Source organism: Musca domestica, unplaced genomic scaffold, assembly GCF_030504385.1.
Source record: "Musca domestica strain aabys unplaced genomic scaffold, Musca_domestica.polishedcontigs.V.1.1 29, whole genome shotgun sequence".
Taxonomy (NCBI): Eukaryota; Metazoa; Arthropoda; class Insecta; order Diptera; family Muscidae; genus Musca; species Musca domestica.
In genome coordinates, this window is record NW_026712296.1 from 7,157,267 (window position 1) to 7,172,603 (window position 15,337).

Consider the following 15,337-nt stretch of genomic DNA (forward strand, 5'->3'; position numbering starts at 1 on the left):
TTTTGGGTTTACTTTTGTGGGCTATTAGGTAAAAATCTTCGATTTCAAACCGAATGTGATGTACCTTGCAATTCTCACATAATATTCAATTTAAGATCTGGAATCTTGGCATGCTCCTCAATAGGAATACCTTCGATTCATCGATTCGATCCATTCAAAGGTTGCTTTAATAATTTTTAGTCCTTAAAAGTTTAGTTTCAATTGTAGTGATGAGGGATATTACACATTTTTCCACCTTATCTACATAATTTGCTTACTTAGTTTTTACAAAGTATGTTTTATATTATTATCTATTAAGTTGCCATGCTACTTTTTTATACCATTAAAAAAATACATTGTTCATTAGTGTAAATATTGTGTGGCTTTTCGATTATTATATTAAAACACAGATCTACTTTTTTATTCGAATTTAAATTAAAGCCTTGTCAGTACCAAAACAAGCACTCAAATAAAGGAACCTAATTGTTTCTACAGCCCAACGTAATAATGTATGTACATGTATATGGTACATATGTATGCATGTATTGCATGACACCATATTTCTGTAATCTGTCATCGTATATCAAATGCAGCACAGACAATTGACTGGAGAACAGAAACTGGAAATTATACGCACTTGTTAACCTTTTCATGGGTATGTTTTCACACATTGTGCGTTTTTTTTTTTTTTTTGTTACATCTGTTTGATATCAATCAAAAAGGCCATATCTATAAAAGAGGAAAATGTTTGTACGTTTGTTTGTTTGTTTGTTTGTTTGTTTGTTTGTTTGTTTGTAATTTATGGACTCGAAAACTGCTGAATAGATTTTTCTGAAAATTTCCATATATACTGCAACATCGCCTGAAAGTAACATAGGCTATATACATTTTTGAATTTCCACTTGGAACTGGAGATATTGCATCAGAATCGGAGGTACCTCCCAAAAATTTAGATTTTATATGCACATATCTATTGATTGGTTGAAGATACAGTCTCCAAATTTGGAATACGTAACGGAATTTGGAACAAAAATAAGTTTGCCAAATTATATTGTAATCGGCTCAGATTTGGATATAGCTCCCATATATATTTTCGACCGATTTCGTTCATTTGATGCCTCAAACACAATATAAATGTTCGATTCCAATGAAATTTGGAATGTGTGACGGAATTTAATCCGAAAATAAATTTGTCAAATTATATTGAAATCGGTTCAGATTTGGATATGGCTCCCATATATATTTTCGGCCGATTTCAAGCATTTGATGCGCCAAACACGCTATATATCCCCAATTTCAATGAAATTTGAAACGTGTGATAGATTTTATCTAAAAAATTGATTTCCAAAATTATATTGAAATCGGTTCAGATTTGGATATAGCTCCCATATACATTTTCGGCCGATTTCATGTATTTGGTGGACCAAACACGATATGTATTTCCAATTGTAATGAAATTTAAAATAAATAACGGAATTGGGAGCCAAAATGAATTTGTCAAATTAAATTGAAATCGGTTCAGATTTGGATATAGCTCCCATATATATTTTCGACCGATTTCATGTATTTTATGCACCATACACGATATGTATGTTCGATTCCAAAGAAATTTGGAATATGTAACGGGATTTTGATTAGAAAATAAATTAGCCAAATTATATTAAAATCGGTTCAGATTTGGATATAGCTCCCATATATATTTTCCGCCGATTTCACATATTTGGTGCACAAAACACGATACGTATTTCCGATTCCAATGAAATTCGGCATTTGGTACAAAAATAAATTTGACAAATTATATTCAAATACGCTCAGATTTGATTATAGCTCCCATATATATACTCTGCCGATTTCACATATTTGATGCACCCAAAGCGAGAGAGACAAAATCTGGCACCAGAAAAAATTGCCAAATTATATTGAAATCAGTTGAGGTTTGGATATAGCTAACATATATATTTCGGCCGATTTCATACATATTATGCACCAAACACGATATATATGACCGATTCCAATGAAATTCAGAATGTGTGGCGGAATTTGGTTATAATACTAAATGTGATAAATTAATTGGAAATTAGTGAAGATTTGGATATAGCTCCCATATATATATTCTCGGCCGATTTCACATATTTGACGCACCAATTTCAATGAAATATGAAAGGTGTGGCGGAGATTGGTGTAAAAGTAATTTTTGTAAAATTATATTTAAATCGGATCAGATTGGGATATGATTTTAATAAGAACCATTGACCCACAACGCCTTAGGCTAACACTAAAAAACAACACAACAATTTATTTGAAATACGCTTATTACGGCGAAGTATGTTGCTATCTCGAATTCACTAATTGCAATGGAAATGCCACTCAACTTCAAAAGAATGCAGTTTACTGCACGCTTGGTATTTGCTATGAAATAAATAAATCCGAAAGACAAACCCTTCGTGTATGTATGTCATGTTACTGCTTTTCTAATAGTTTTGGTTATTTACGCATTAATGTAGTGAAAATTTTTTTTTTTTAATTTTTAAATTTGTTTTTTTTTTAACCAACATATATTCGTAAATAAAATTTTGTATGCATATAAAATCAAAAGGGGTAGCGAAGCGCACCGGGTTCAGCTAGTTATATATAATTAAATGGGAAATAAAGAGAAATATTTCAATATTTTGAATTTATTTTCGTACGCTTGTGTGTATGTTTTTATACAAATATTTACATTGTAAACGCCGGCATATTTTATGTCCTAACATATATTCTCGAGATGTTAATTGAAAGCATGTTTGAGGAAATCATTCAAATCGAAGCAATAAAGTACAGTTTATAATATTTATGTAGCTGCAACATGTTTAAATAATTGTTTATATATATTTATTTAAAACCAGTAAGGAAAAGTCAAAAGTCGGGCGGGGCCGACTATATGATACCCTTCACCACTATGCACATTTAAAACAGCTCCCATTACAAAAGAATTTATTTGAAGTAGACAATAATACCTATCAACCTTTGGCTTTCGAGCAGTTTTAATTTGGTTTCAGAGGGGACTAATGCATATATTGAAGACATACCCAATTCGGAGCCGAGTTCCACCAAATGGAAACGTAAGTTCCGAAATTCACTCCATTCAGGTCGATGACAGCCATTATTTGAATATTAAACTTGAAATCGGATTAAGGATATATAAGGGAGCTATATCCAAATCTGATCAGATCTCCATAAAATTTGGCAAAAGTATTTTCGAGCTCGCTAAGACATCTGATACCATATATCATTGTTGTCGAGTGCATAGTACGAATGTGAGGGTCTTGAGCATCAAATCGGATAAAACAAAAATGAGTTATACCTATATCTGCACCGATTTTCACCAAATTTGCCGCACTTGCTTCTAAATTTCGGTCGGATTTAAAAAAATTCAGGCTATTTGGACCGATATTGGCCATCTGGTGCACAATTAACCAGAAATTGGATAAATATATATATGGGAGCTATACCCTAATCAGACCCGATCTCGATAAAATTTGACATATGTAATTCTGTGCTCCATAAGTTGTCTAGTACCAAAGATCATTGTTGTGGAATGTATATTACGCATGTGAGAAACTTAAAACTCCAAATCGGATGAAACATATATATATATGGGTGCTATAGCTATATCTGAACCGATTTTCACCAAATTTGATGTACTTGCTTCTAGACTGAATTCGGTGGGATGTACCAAACTACAGGTCATTTCGAGTTATATTAGCCATTTGGTGCACAATTAACCCGAAATCGTTTGAAGATATATGAGAGCTATAGATAAATCTGATCCGATTATCACCAATTTCAATAGGGTTCGTCCTTGGGCCAAAGAAATATTGTTTGCAAAATTTCATCTCAATCGGATAATAAATGCGACCTTGTTCACTAAAATACCTGGACGGACGTGCAGACGGGCGATCATCAAAAAAAAGATCATCAAAAGTAACTATGGGTCTATTTTGCTTTCTTCTCTATGTTAAAAATAAATGCACAAAGACATAATACCTTTTACACTATGTGGTGTAGGGTATAAAAATAAGCAAAAAGTTTAAAACAGATTTGCTGCAATTCGTGATTCTACTTAGAAGGCAAGTTTTTCACGAAACAAATATCTATAATTCTAGGTTTTAATGTAGTCCCAGGTAACGGGTTCTTTTCTGTTGAGGAATTTTTAATTTTTGGCTTTCTCTCACAAATTTCACACGAAAGGTTCAAGAAACGGCACAATAACATATATTCTTTTACAGCCTCGTAATCATAATCAATTATTCTTCCATAATAACATATTAAAACATAATTTCATTAACCACAAAGATGGCTTAGAATCCGTTGAATCTCTGTGCGGCAAAATTACATGGAATGAATTGTGGCTTTAAGTTAGTCGGAAAAAGTCTGCTGATAATGGCACTCGGGGGACTTGTAGTTGAACTTCTTGAATCTAAAATGGCATAGAGTGAGATTGCCCTTGGAAACTGTTTTTGCATGCATTCAAACATTCAACACGCACGATTCATATGTGCCGAGCAAAAAAGAAAAACAACAAAAAACGATTTATCATTCGCACAATTACGCATTCTGTTAACACTTACATAACTCAACTACCCTCTATAGCGAGTTTCACACATTATGACGCGATGGGGAGATGGCATGAAGGTTAAACGACATCTATGATAATGACTGTGTAAAAGTACAAAAAATATGCATAAACATACACACACACACACACACACACACACACACAGAAGCATATGTTAGTGTTTGTGTAAAGATTCAATACCAAATCTTCAAGAATTGAGATCCATGTAATAAATATGATTCTCAGATTTACACAGATGCACGCTCTCGTGATATCATCTAACACTCACATACGCATTTGGAACGTGTATTTCATAATCATGAATGTATGTATGTACGCATCATGTACGTATGTTGTACCCTAAAATTATACGTTCCGACAATAGAAGCAGCCACGTCTGAACATAATCGTGTGTTTATAACCCCTATTCAGTTTTCCTTTGTGTGTTTTTCTGGTGTATAAAATGAGAAAATTACCCTCCCACTAAAGTGGAAAACTCTGAATAGCGGAAATATTTCCATATCATCATCGTCACATCTAATTTATATGCATTCAAGGTATTGCTGGGTGTTCATAAAACCTGTATAAATCTTAGTTTCCATATCCGGCACCGTAGTAGTATTTGCCTTTCACGAAACGTGAATGTGTGTCTGATACAATCTTAGTTTCGATTTTTATTATTCTTAGCAATATGTAAATTTTCTGTAGTGTTTCAATAATATTTATCGAGGGCAATTTAAAACATAAATCGTATTATTGAATATAAATATATATATATATATATATGCGAAGGCAATTATCACAATGGCTTTAATCTGGATCATTGACTTTATGGTCACCATCAACTTCACTGCTGTGCCTTTGAGAAAAGATGTGATGATGTGTATAAGATGCGATATTTAAAAATGACATAAAGGGTAAAAATGCATGAATAAAATTGTACCCACTTGAGCGATTAAATTTGATAATGCGATAAGAGTCAGGAAGATAGTGTGGACGGACAAGAGATAAGACATGCCGGGCAGTGCTTTTAATTCAGTTGCTCATACATATATGAGCGGGTAAAATGGATAATAGGATATGAATAATTAAATTGATTTTAAAATAAATAACCTTTACAGCAAAGAAGAATGTATATAAAGTACAAAGTCCTTTTGCGCCCTATCTCATTGAATATTAACCATACGAAATTGTACAATGGTGTGGTTAATGTAGTTGAACATTTTTTACAGAGTATTATGTATTTTTGCATTTGTTGGCAACATGCAAACGGAAACAAGATCAGTTTTTGTTATTTGTGCGAAAATTACAGTTCTCGTTTACTGTCCAATTGATACAAAACTTTGCAATTTGATACAAAATTGACTTGAATTGATTTGAAATTTATAAGTATTCAGGCCAAGTTTGGGCATATCTCCCATATACATACACATATTATGTATTTCATCCAGTTTCATAATTAAGACGTTCTTCGAAAGAAATCAGATACAGCCCAGACATAGATCGAGAACCGACTAGAATAAAGTCTGGCAAATCTTGGCCCAATCGATTTAGATATAGCTGACACAAGTTTTACCCATACTTATATTTAAGTCTTAATATACTAACATAATGAAAAAAAAAATCGTAAAAATTTAATGGAAGTCGAATCCGAACAGCACTAACATTTTTTTTTTTTTTGAAATATTTAGAATTTTTGAAATACCGTAGTTATTTTGCTGTTGCAAGGGAAAGGCAGGGAATACCATGGTTTCGGAAAGGACCACTAATCCGTAACATATCTCTTGATTATAACCTACACCACATGGTGGTAAGGGTATTACGTCTTTGTGCATGGAGAAGGAAGCGAGATAGACCCATAGTTACTTTTGAGGATCTTCATGGAATCACTTTCTGAGTCGATTTATGCATGTCAGTACGTCTGTCCATGTATTCTTGTGAACAAAACGCAGGTCACATGAAATTTCCCAAACAATATTAGTTTGGTCCAAGGACGAACTCTATTGAAATTGGTTAGAATCGGTTTAAATTTAGATATAGCTCCCATATATATTTTCAACCGATTTCGGGTTAATTGTGCACCAAATGGCAAATATAAGTCCAAATTTTGGCACATCCAACCGAATTCAGTCTAGAAGTCAGTATATCAAAATCGGTTCAGATATAGCTATAGCTCCCATATATATGTCTCATTGGATTTGGCGTTTAAGTCCCTCACATGCATTTCACAACAACGATATTTAGTACCAGATATCAGATGCAGCCCAGAAATACCACTGCCAAATTTTATCAAGATCGGTTCAGATTTGAATAAAGCTCCCATATATATCTCCAACAGATTTCCGTTTAATTGTGCACCAAAAAACCAATATCAGCCCCAATGACCTGCATTTAGACACAACCGAATTCAGTCTAGAAGCATGTGTTTCATCCGATTTGGTGTTTAAGTGCCTCTCATTCGTAATATGCACCCCACAAAAATTATATTTTTGGTACCAAATATCATATATAGCACAAATTCTATCAAGATCGGTTCAGATTTGGATATAGCTCCCATATATATCTTCAACCGATTTCGGGTTAATTGCGAACCAAGTGACCAATATCTGTCCAAAAGTTCTGATACCAAGTTCGACCAAATTCAGTCTAAAAGCAAGTACTACAAATTAGGAGAAAATTGGTTCAGAAATAGCTATAGCTCCCACATATATGTTCCATCCGATTTTGTGTTTAATTCGTAATATGCATTCGACAACAATAATTTTTGGTACCAGATATCTTATAGAGCTCGAAAATACCTTTGCCAAATTTGATCAAGATCGGCTAAGATATAGCTCCCATATATATCCTTAATCCGATTTCAGGTTTATTGTGCAAATAGTGGCTAATTTCATCCCAAATGGAGTGAATTTTTGGGCATACGTCTCCATTTAGTGGAACTCGGCTTCAATACGTATTTTTTTAATATAATCCTTCTCGAAATGATATCATGCATTCTATACCAATGTTAGTTGGTATAAAAGATTAAAATGTCTGTAGTGAAAATCGATTCAGAATTGGATATGCCTCCATATATATTGGTCCCCTCTGAAACCAAACTATAACTGCTCTAAAGCCAAATGTTGATACGTGGTATGATTTACTTCAAAAAAATTCTTTTGTTATAGGAGCTCTACTAAATATGCATAGTGGTGTAGGGTATCATATAGTTGGCCCAGTCCCACTTTTGACTTTTCCTTACTGGTTTTAACTTGTTTTTGTATGGGATATTCTTCCAAGGACTTATTTTAATATAGTCCCTATGACAAAAACTTTTTGGTACCCAAGTGACGATCGCAAGCTCAATAGGAGTGAAAGAAAACAATTATATAAAACTAAAATTCTTCTAAATCTTACAACCGCATTTAAAAACATTTTCTTGAACGGAATCAGCATTGTCATGGAACGAAAAATATTGGAAGGTACAGATGTAGATAACGTTATGCCACAATCCTATATCAAAGCTCCATTTAAAGGCTATATCCTGACATCAAGAGACGAACTGACGTATTTCGTTAAGACGTCTTAGAATTTTATGCCGACCAAGAAAATATATAATTTATGGGGTCACCAATGATTATTTCGAGATGTTCCAAATGGAATTATGGTAATATCATAATACAAGTTTTTTAATGGACATCGACAAAAATTCTCAAACTATTTGAACATCATAGGAATCGCCCTAAGGCTTTACTGAAAGATACAGAACATTATTTGTGATATTATCTTCTAAGATATGCTAAGGACTTTACAAAATACCAATATTATATTGTCATATCATACCGCTCTGCGATAATGACAATAAACGATTATGAAAGAAAACCCGAAAATACGAGACACGTAAGTTTATATCGAAAAAAAGATGGGAAATTTGTGCCCATACTTACTTTTTTGAAAATACTCGAGTTATAAAATTCATGAATTTTATGTTCATTAAATCGTGGGACCATTATGGAGTCATTTTTGTAATTTTCTTCAAAAACTCCAATAAAATGTGAGCGTATTAAATTCCGTAAATGTTCCAAAATTACAACACAGGTTGGCAGATGTGTGTCAAAATTTCAAATATCTAAATGATCGTTAAATCGAATCGTTGTCAAACTCGGGATTTCAGCTGTATCTTTTTTTCGTAATTACGAGCAAAATCCATTACTCAATTTACAATAATTGTTAGGATTTTTAGGATAACGGCTTTTCCCTTAATACGAATCTATACTTTAAATCATTTCAATAATTAAATCGATAATGACGCCATATATACTTTTTCGTATCTCTTTATATAAACTTTAACTTTAAATTCGAATAAATGTTTACTGCAATGCAAATATTTACAAAAACTGAGCTTTAAATTGAACATTCTCCTGTCCATATATCTTGTATAATATTTTTATATATTTTTTATTTACCTATCATTCCAGCTTGGCACATTGGTACCCATTGCAACGCCACCCCCACCGACCACTATGGCACCTCCGGTGCGTGTGGATATACAATCTTCCAATTTATTAAATAATTTACCACCTCTACTCAATACACCAACGGTAAGTCATCAAAAAATTGTGTTTCTGTCAGTATTGCATGATAATACCAATAGCGATATTGATTTCATTTTTTCATTTTCATTTTATTATTTTTTAAGTCCATTTTTTTCAAATCGATATATTCATATTACGTATGAAGTGGGTGTTGTAAAATTGAGAGCAATTTGAATGCACTGGAAGCCTTTTAATATGTAAAAAAACATTACTATTTGGCTTATATATCATACATTGCATGAGATATATATAGCACGTAGAACATCGTTTATTGAACGAAAAATTTAGTTTTTTAGTTATTTTATATTTATATTTTTTAATTAAGAGCATTTACAGATTCAGACAATTTTGAAGACAATACCTTACAACACAACAAATAATTGCTGGAAAACAACCACTTAACATGTTTTCCGGTGTCTTGAAAGTATACTTCAGACGTTATCCTTAATGGGGATATTATTTCCAAGTTGTTTTGTATTTATTCCAAACGTAATAACGAGGAGTTTTTCGAATATTTATACATCCTATAACAACTTTCAAAAGTATATTATAGCCTTTTGGGGAGAAAAGGTAACAAAAACCCCCTTCATTGAGTCGCGTGTGTGCTAACATTTTTCACGGAAATACCCTTTATGTTGGTTTCTTCATTATTGCTCGCAATAATATTTAAGAACACAAAATTCTAGGAAAAGGGATATTGTGCCCCTGTATAAATGACATAGCGCATTTAGACAGGGGCACAATATCCCTTTTTCCTAGAATTTTGTGTAAACTTTCAAAATGTCCACTACATCGTGTTCTATTGTTACCTTCGGTTTTATGACCGAAATTTTTCTTTAATTTGTATATGTTCTCAAAACTGTTATCTTGCATCAAAAATAGTGCGCACATTGCGATAAGATACAGGCCCACACTAACCTAGCTGGTTTTTGTTTTGTCAGATACAGTTCGGATTTTATGGCCTCAATTAAATCTGCGAAAAATTAAATTTTTATTTTATTTTAATATGGGTTTCTGATATACTAGTAAAATTTTGTTTTACAGTCTTTATCAATTCGCCTTCAAATGATAGAACCAATCATTTAAAGATGTGTCAAACGCATTAAAATCGATCAAATATATCAAATTTCAAAATTTCTGAAATTCTGATCGATTGATGATAAACTTTTCAAAAATCTAAGGAAAGGTCAAAAGACGGGCGGGGCCGACCCTAAACTACTGTGTGTATTTAGTAGAACCCCCATAGATCATACCAACTGTGAACTTTACTTGAATGCGTATCATCAATATTTGGGAACTATATCCAACTTTGAATCGATTTTCAACAAATTTGGCAGAGGCTTTTGTACCTCTAGCACCAAATCACATTGCTGTATAGTGCATGATACGACTTCGATAAGAATTATATTAAAAAATATTTATTGCAGCAATATATATACCGGACCGAGTTTTACCAAATGGTAAAATTCCATTGAATATGAAAAATATCTTTTCAATTTAGACTGATATTACGTATATGGTGAGCAATAACAGTAAAATCGGATACAGATGTCTATATAAATATGTATATAGAAGCTATATAAAAATCTGAACCGAGCTCGAAAAAATTTGGCAGAGGTATTTTCGAGAAGTATCTGGTGCCCGCTATCAAATAACATTGTTGTGGAGTGCATATTACGCATAAGATGGACCTAAAAAGCCAAATATGGGAGCTATAGCTCTGAATAGATTTCGACCAAATTTAAGGTACTTCTTTCTGGGATGAATTCATTCGAATTGCCAAAATTCAGTATATATGGTCTGATATTAGCCATTTGGTGCACAATAAACTTGATATCGGATAAAGATATATATATGGGAGCTATATCCTAATCGTATCCGATATCCATAACATTTGACATAGGCATTTCCAAACTCTATGAGATATCTGGTACCAAATATAATTGTTGTGGAGTGCATGTTACGAATGTGAGGGACTTAAATGGATGAAAAATGTATAGGAGTTATAGCTATATCTGAATTGATTTTCAAAAAAAAAAAAAAAATTAATGTACTTGCTTCGAGACTGAGTTCCGTCGGATGTACTAAAATTGAGGTCATTTGGATTTATATTGGCCATTTGGTGCACAATTAACTCGAAGTCGGTTAAAGATATATATGGGAGCTATATGCTTATCTGATTCGATCTAAACAAAATTTGGCAGAGATGTTTTCGACCTGTATCGGATGTCCGGTATCAACTTTCTCCGACTTTCTTCAAATTTGAAGTACTTGTTTCTAGACTGAATTCGGACAAAAATATATATGGGAGTTATATCTCAATTTGGACCGATTATCACCAACTTCAATAGGGTTCGTCCTTGTATCAAACAATTGATTTTTGGAAAGTTTCATTTCAATCAGACTTATAAATGCTACCTGTACTTTATTGACAAAAATACGTGGACAGACGGACGGACGAAATGACATGCGTAAATCGATTCTGAAAGTGGTTCTATGAAGATCCTCAAAAGTAACTATAGGTCTATCTCACTACCTTCTCTATGCTACAAACAAATGCACAATGACATAATACCGTTACCACTATGTGGGCCAGGGAATAAAAATTTAAAGGTGCAAAATTGCACGATTTTGACAATTTTGAATAGTCGAAAAAAATTATAAGTAGTGCAAGTCAAACTCTTGCATTTTGGGCAAAAAGTTGTGTATCATCTCACGGTAGCGCTCACCACTCAGTTATCATAAACTTCGCAGCATTTTTAAGATGATGCCACCAGCACATAAATCGCACCAAACTGATTCTGGCTGATCTTCACTCCAAAATCGGCAATTCTGCTTATTTACGTTCCCATTGAGCCAAAAAAATATAGATTCGAATAAAAAAATTAAATATTTTAAATAGTATACTAAAATTGTACTAAGTGGATGGAGCATTTGAGGCGCAGTCGCTGTCAACATTTTCATGAAACAATTTTTTAATATTACTTATATAGACAGCAGACAAACAGCGATTTAATTCTTTATTCCGAACTTCATGTGTCATTATAAAATTATTGTAAATTTTTTTATTTTACATATGCTGTAAAACGTAGGTTATTTTAAAAGAAATGGCTTATATTTTCTTCCGTAAAAAAATAAATTTGATAAAAACTCCATTGAAATTGGTAAAAATCTAAAATTTAAGAGATGCTTACATTTAATGGTGTATTGACCTATTCGTCTAAATGGTCAAATGTCTATTTCCACTTTACAATTGCTCAATCGAAATCATCGATAATTGCGAAAAAGTTTCTGATTCTTTCATCTTTGGTATTCTCAAGGTTTTAATATTGTAAGAAGTAGCCTTTTATTTCAACAATATTCAATTAAATTCTGAACACAATCCCAACCACTGACATTTAAAGATTTCAGGTACAAATTGCTGTGCTATTTGTAGTCATGCAAATTTCTGGGAATTTGCATGTAAAGAATATCTCAATTTATATGTTCATAACAAAACAGCATGGAAGAGGTTTTCACAAACAGGGAGAAGATGTATTGTGGAGAAACATTTTCAGGGCATTTGTCTTTAAACAGCTGTAATAAAAACATTGAATTTTCTTACCAGTTTAAGATAAGCAAATTTGGAATTTCCATTCAGAAAACATGAAATATTTTTTTTATGTGTGTGTGTTTTTATATTTATTTTTTATTTGCATTACGTAAATAAAAGAATTGTTTAAGTTATGTTTGGAAATGTTTTCATTTATTTTAGCAAATATTTTTATGACAAATGCATTTTAGATATTTTATTAAAAAAACTAACACATTTTGATTTCATAAAAAGTATTTCATTAGCAAGAGGACGAATGAAGAATGTTTCAGAAATTTACACTTTCCAAAATACACTATTAACATTTTATTGTATTAAATTCTGCAGATTCAATCTGAAATATGAAATATAAGATATATGCCAAACAAAAATGGAAAAAGCTATTTTTTTTTTATACCCTACAACACTATGTGTTGGGGGTATTATAAGTTTGATTGGGCCAACAATTATGTAACACCACGAAATATTGATTTCCCACATAGGAAAGTATATATGGATCTTCCTAGCTCGCCGAGCTGAGTCGATCTAGCTATGTATGTCCGTCCGTCCGTCTGTCCGTCTGTCCATGTTAATTTGTAATCACTCTACAGGTCGCAATTATGGTCCGATCGTCACGAAATTTAAAATGGAGGTGGGGCTAGGATCAGAATAGAACCCTATTTCTTTTGGTGATGATCGCATAATATTTAGGGATTGAAATGGACCAAAAACTGAAAAAATTCTTGATTTTGCACCTGCTCTACAGGTCGCAATTATAGACCAATCGACGCGGAATTTCGCATGTAGCTAGAGTTTAGGGCTGGCAAGAAGCCTACCCATTTGGGTGGTCATCGGATAATATTTAGCGGGTAAAATAGACCATATCTTTTTTGTTGAAAAAATTCAAAATTTTTCATTAAACCGCGAATATTTTAAATCCCGGCGAAATCACAAAGCCATGACAAGGTTACTTCTGATCTTTACATTGATGTTAACATCCAACAAATCGGATATATAGCAAAATATGTGCGATATATATGTCTATCAAAGAAGATATGCTTGAAAGATCTCTTATATGTCGAGAACGGCTGAACTGATTTCGACAGTTCTCATTAATTCAGAATGGCCTCTTGGCAGGAAAGAAAAAACGTCTAAAAAAATCGCATAAAAATATCTCTCTAAAGATAAAAATATTGATTTTGTTACATTTTCTCATATTTTTTCAATTTTGTCATATTTTTGGCATATTTTCATTTTGAATTATACATTTGGTAATATTTCTACAGCTAACAAAACTAAGTAGTTATGATATCAGGATATCATATACAGATCGCATTTATGGCCCGATCCTTACGAAATTTTGCATGGATATAAGATGAGGGTCAGAATAAAAGCCTATTCTTTTTGGAGATGATCGCCATATATTTAGGGGTTGAAATGGACCAAAAAACTGCAAAATTGTCAGCATGTCGTAATTATGGGGGTTACCGGATGGTTTTCTTTTATTATTTGTCACAATATCTTGTGGAATTCTTTCGAGTATCTCGCCTATATAAACTGTATCGTTTATAATAGTGTTGTAGGGTATTCAACGGTCGGCCCCGCTCGACTGTAGCCTTTGCTTACTTGTTTTGAATTTATAAATGTTAAGTTTTTCAATATGATTACATCATATAGATCGAAATCAAGTATATAAACACTTCCCATAAAAACCATATCAAAAGATAAAAAACATTCCAACTTTCGTTAAACTTTTTATTCAGATGAAGTGCTTCATTCGGCACATCTTTGCTATTGAGGGTGCAAAATTTTGATACAAATCTGGTTCCATGCATAAAATAATACTTACAATGACGGATTTAATTTAATTAAATTTAAAAAACTTAATTATTGTAATACTCTAATGCGTAAACAAACAAATAGCTCATTCTAACAACGCGTGAATATGCCAGAAACAGCTGACCATGAGAAAAGCAGGAACATGCCAAAATTAATCCGCATACACGAAGGGTTTATTAATTTCATAGCAAATGTCAAGCGTACAGGAAACTGCAATCCTTTGAAGTCGTGTGGCATTTTTGTTGCAATTAGTGAATTCGAGGTAGCAACCTACTTCTCCGTAATGATCGAATTCTCAATTAAATTGTTGTGAAGTTTTTTTTTACTGCTATCCTAATACAATTGCAAAAGCGTTGTTGGTTCTGTCTTCTTAATAATATCGTGTCCTAATCTGAACCGATTTCAATATAACTTGACAAAATTTACTTTTACACCAAATTCCGTTGCACCATCCATATTTCATTAAAATTGGTACGTCAAAAACCTAAAATCGGCCAAATCTTAACCGATTTCCTATTTAATTTCACAAATTTATTATTATAACCAAATTCCGCTACAGATTTTGAATTGCATTGGAATCGGTTATATATATTTGATACCAAATTTCCGAATTTCATTAGAATCGGACATACAATTCGCGTGGTGTGCATCAAATATGTGAAATCGGCCGAAAATATCTCTGAACCGATTTCAATATAAAATTACAAAATTATTTTCTGATCAAAATCCTGTCGCACATTCCAAATTTCATTGGAATCGAACATACATATCCTGTTT

General features: G+C 32.6%; 1 protein-coding gene across 5 annotated transcripts in view; it reads left to right on the plus strand.

Moving 5' to 3' along the window:
- LOC101889444 (collagen alpha-1(XVIII) chain) overlaps positions 1-15,337 on the plus strand; it is a 662,143-nt gene that overhangs the window by 570,941 nt on the left and 75,865 nt on the right. For all 5 annotated transcript variants that reach the window (XM_059124488.1, XM_059124489.1, XM_059124490.1 and 2 more), the window contains one exon: positions 9,034-9,156. In XM_059124488.1, the coding sequence (XP_058980471.1) occupies positions 9,034-9,156 (123 nt within the window). The remainder of the gene's footprint in view (positions 1-9,033; positions 9,157-15,337) is intronic.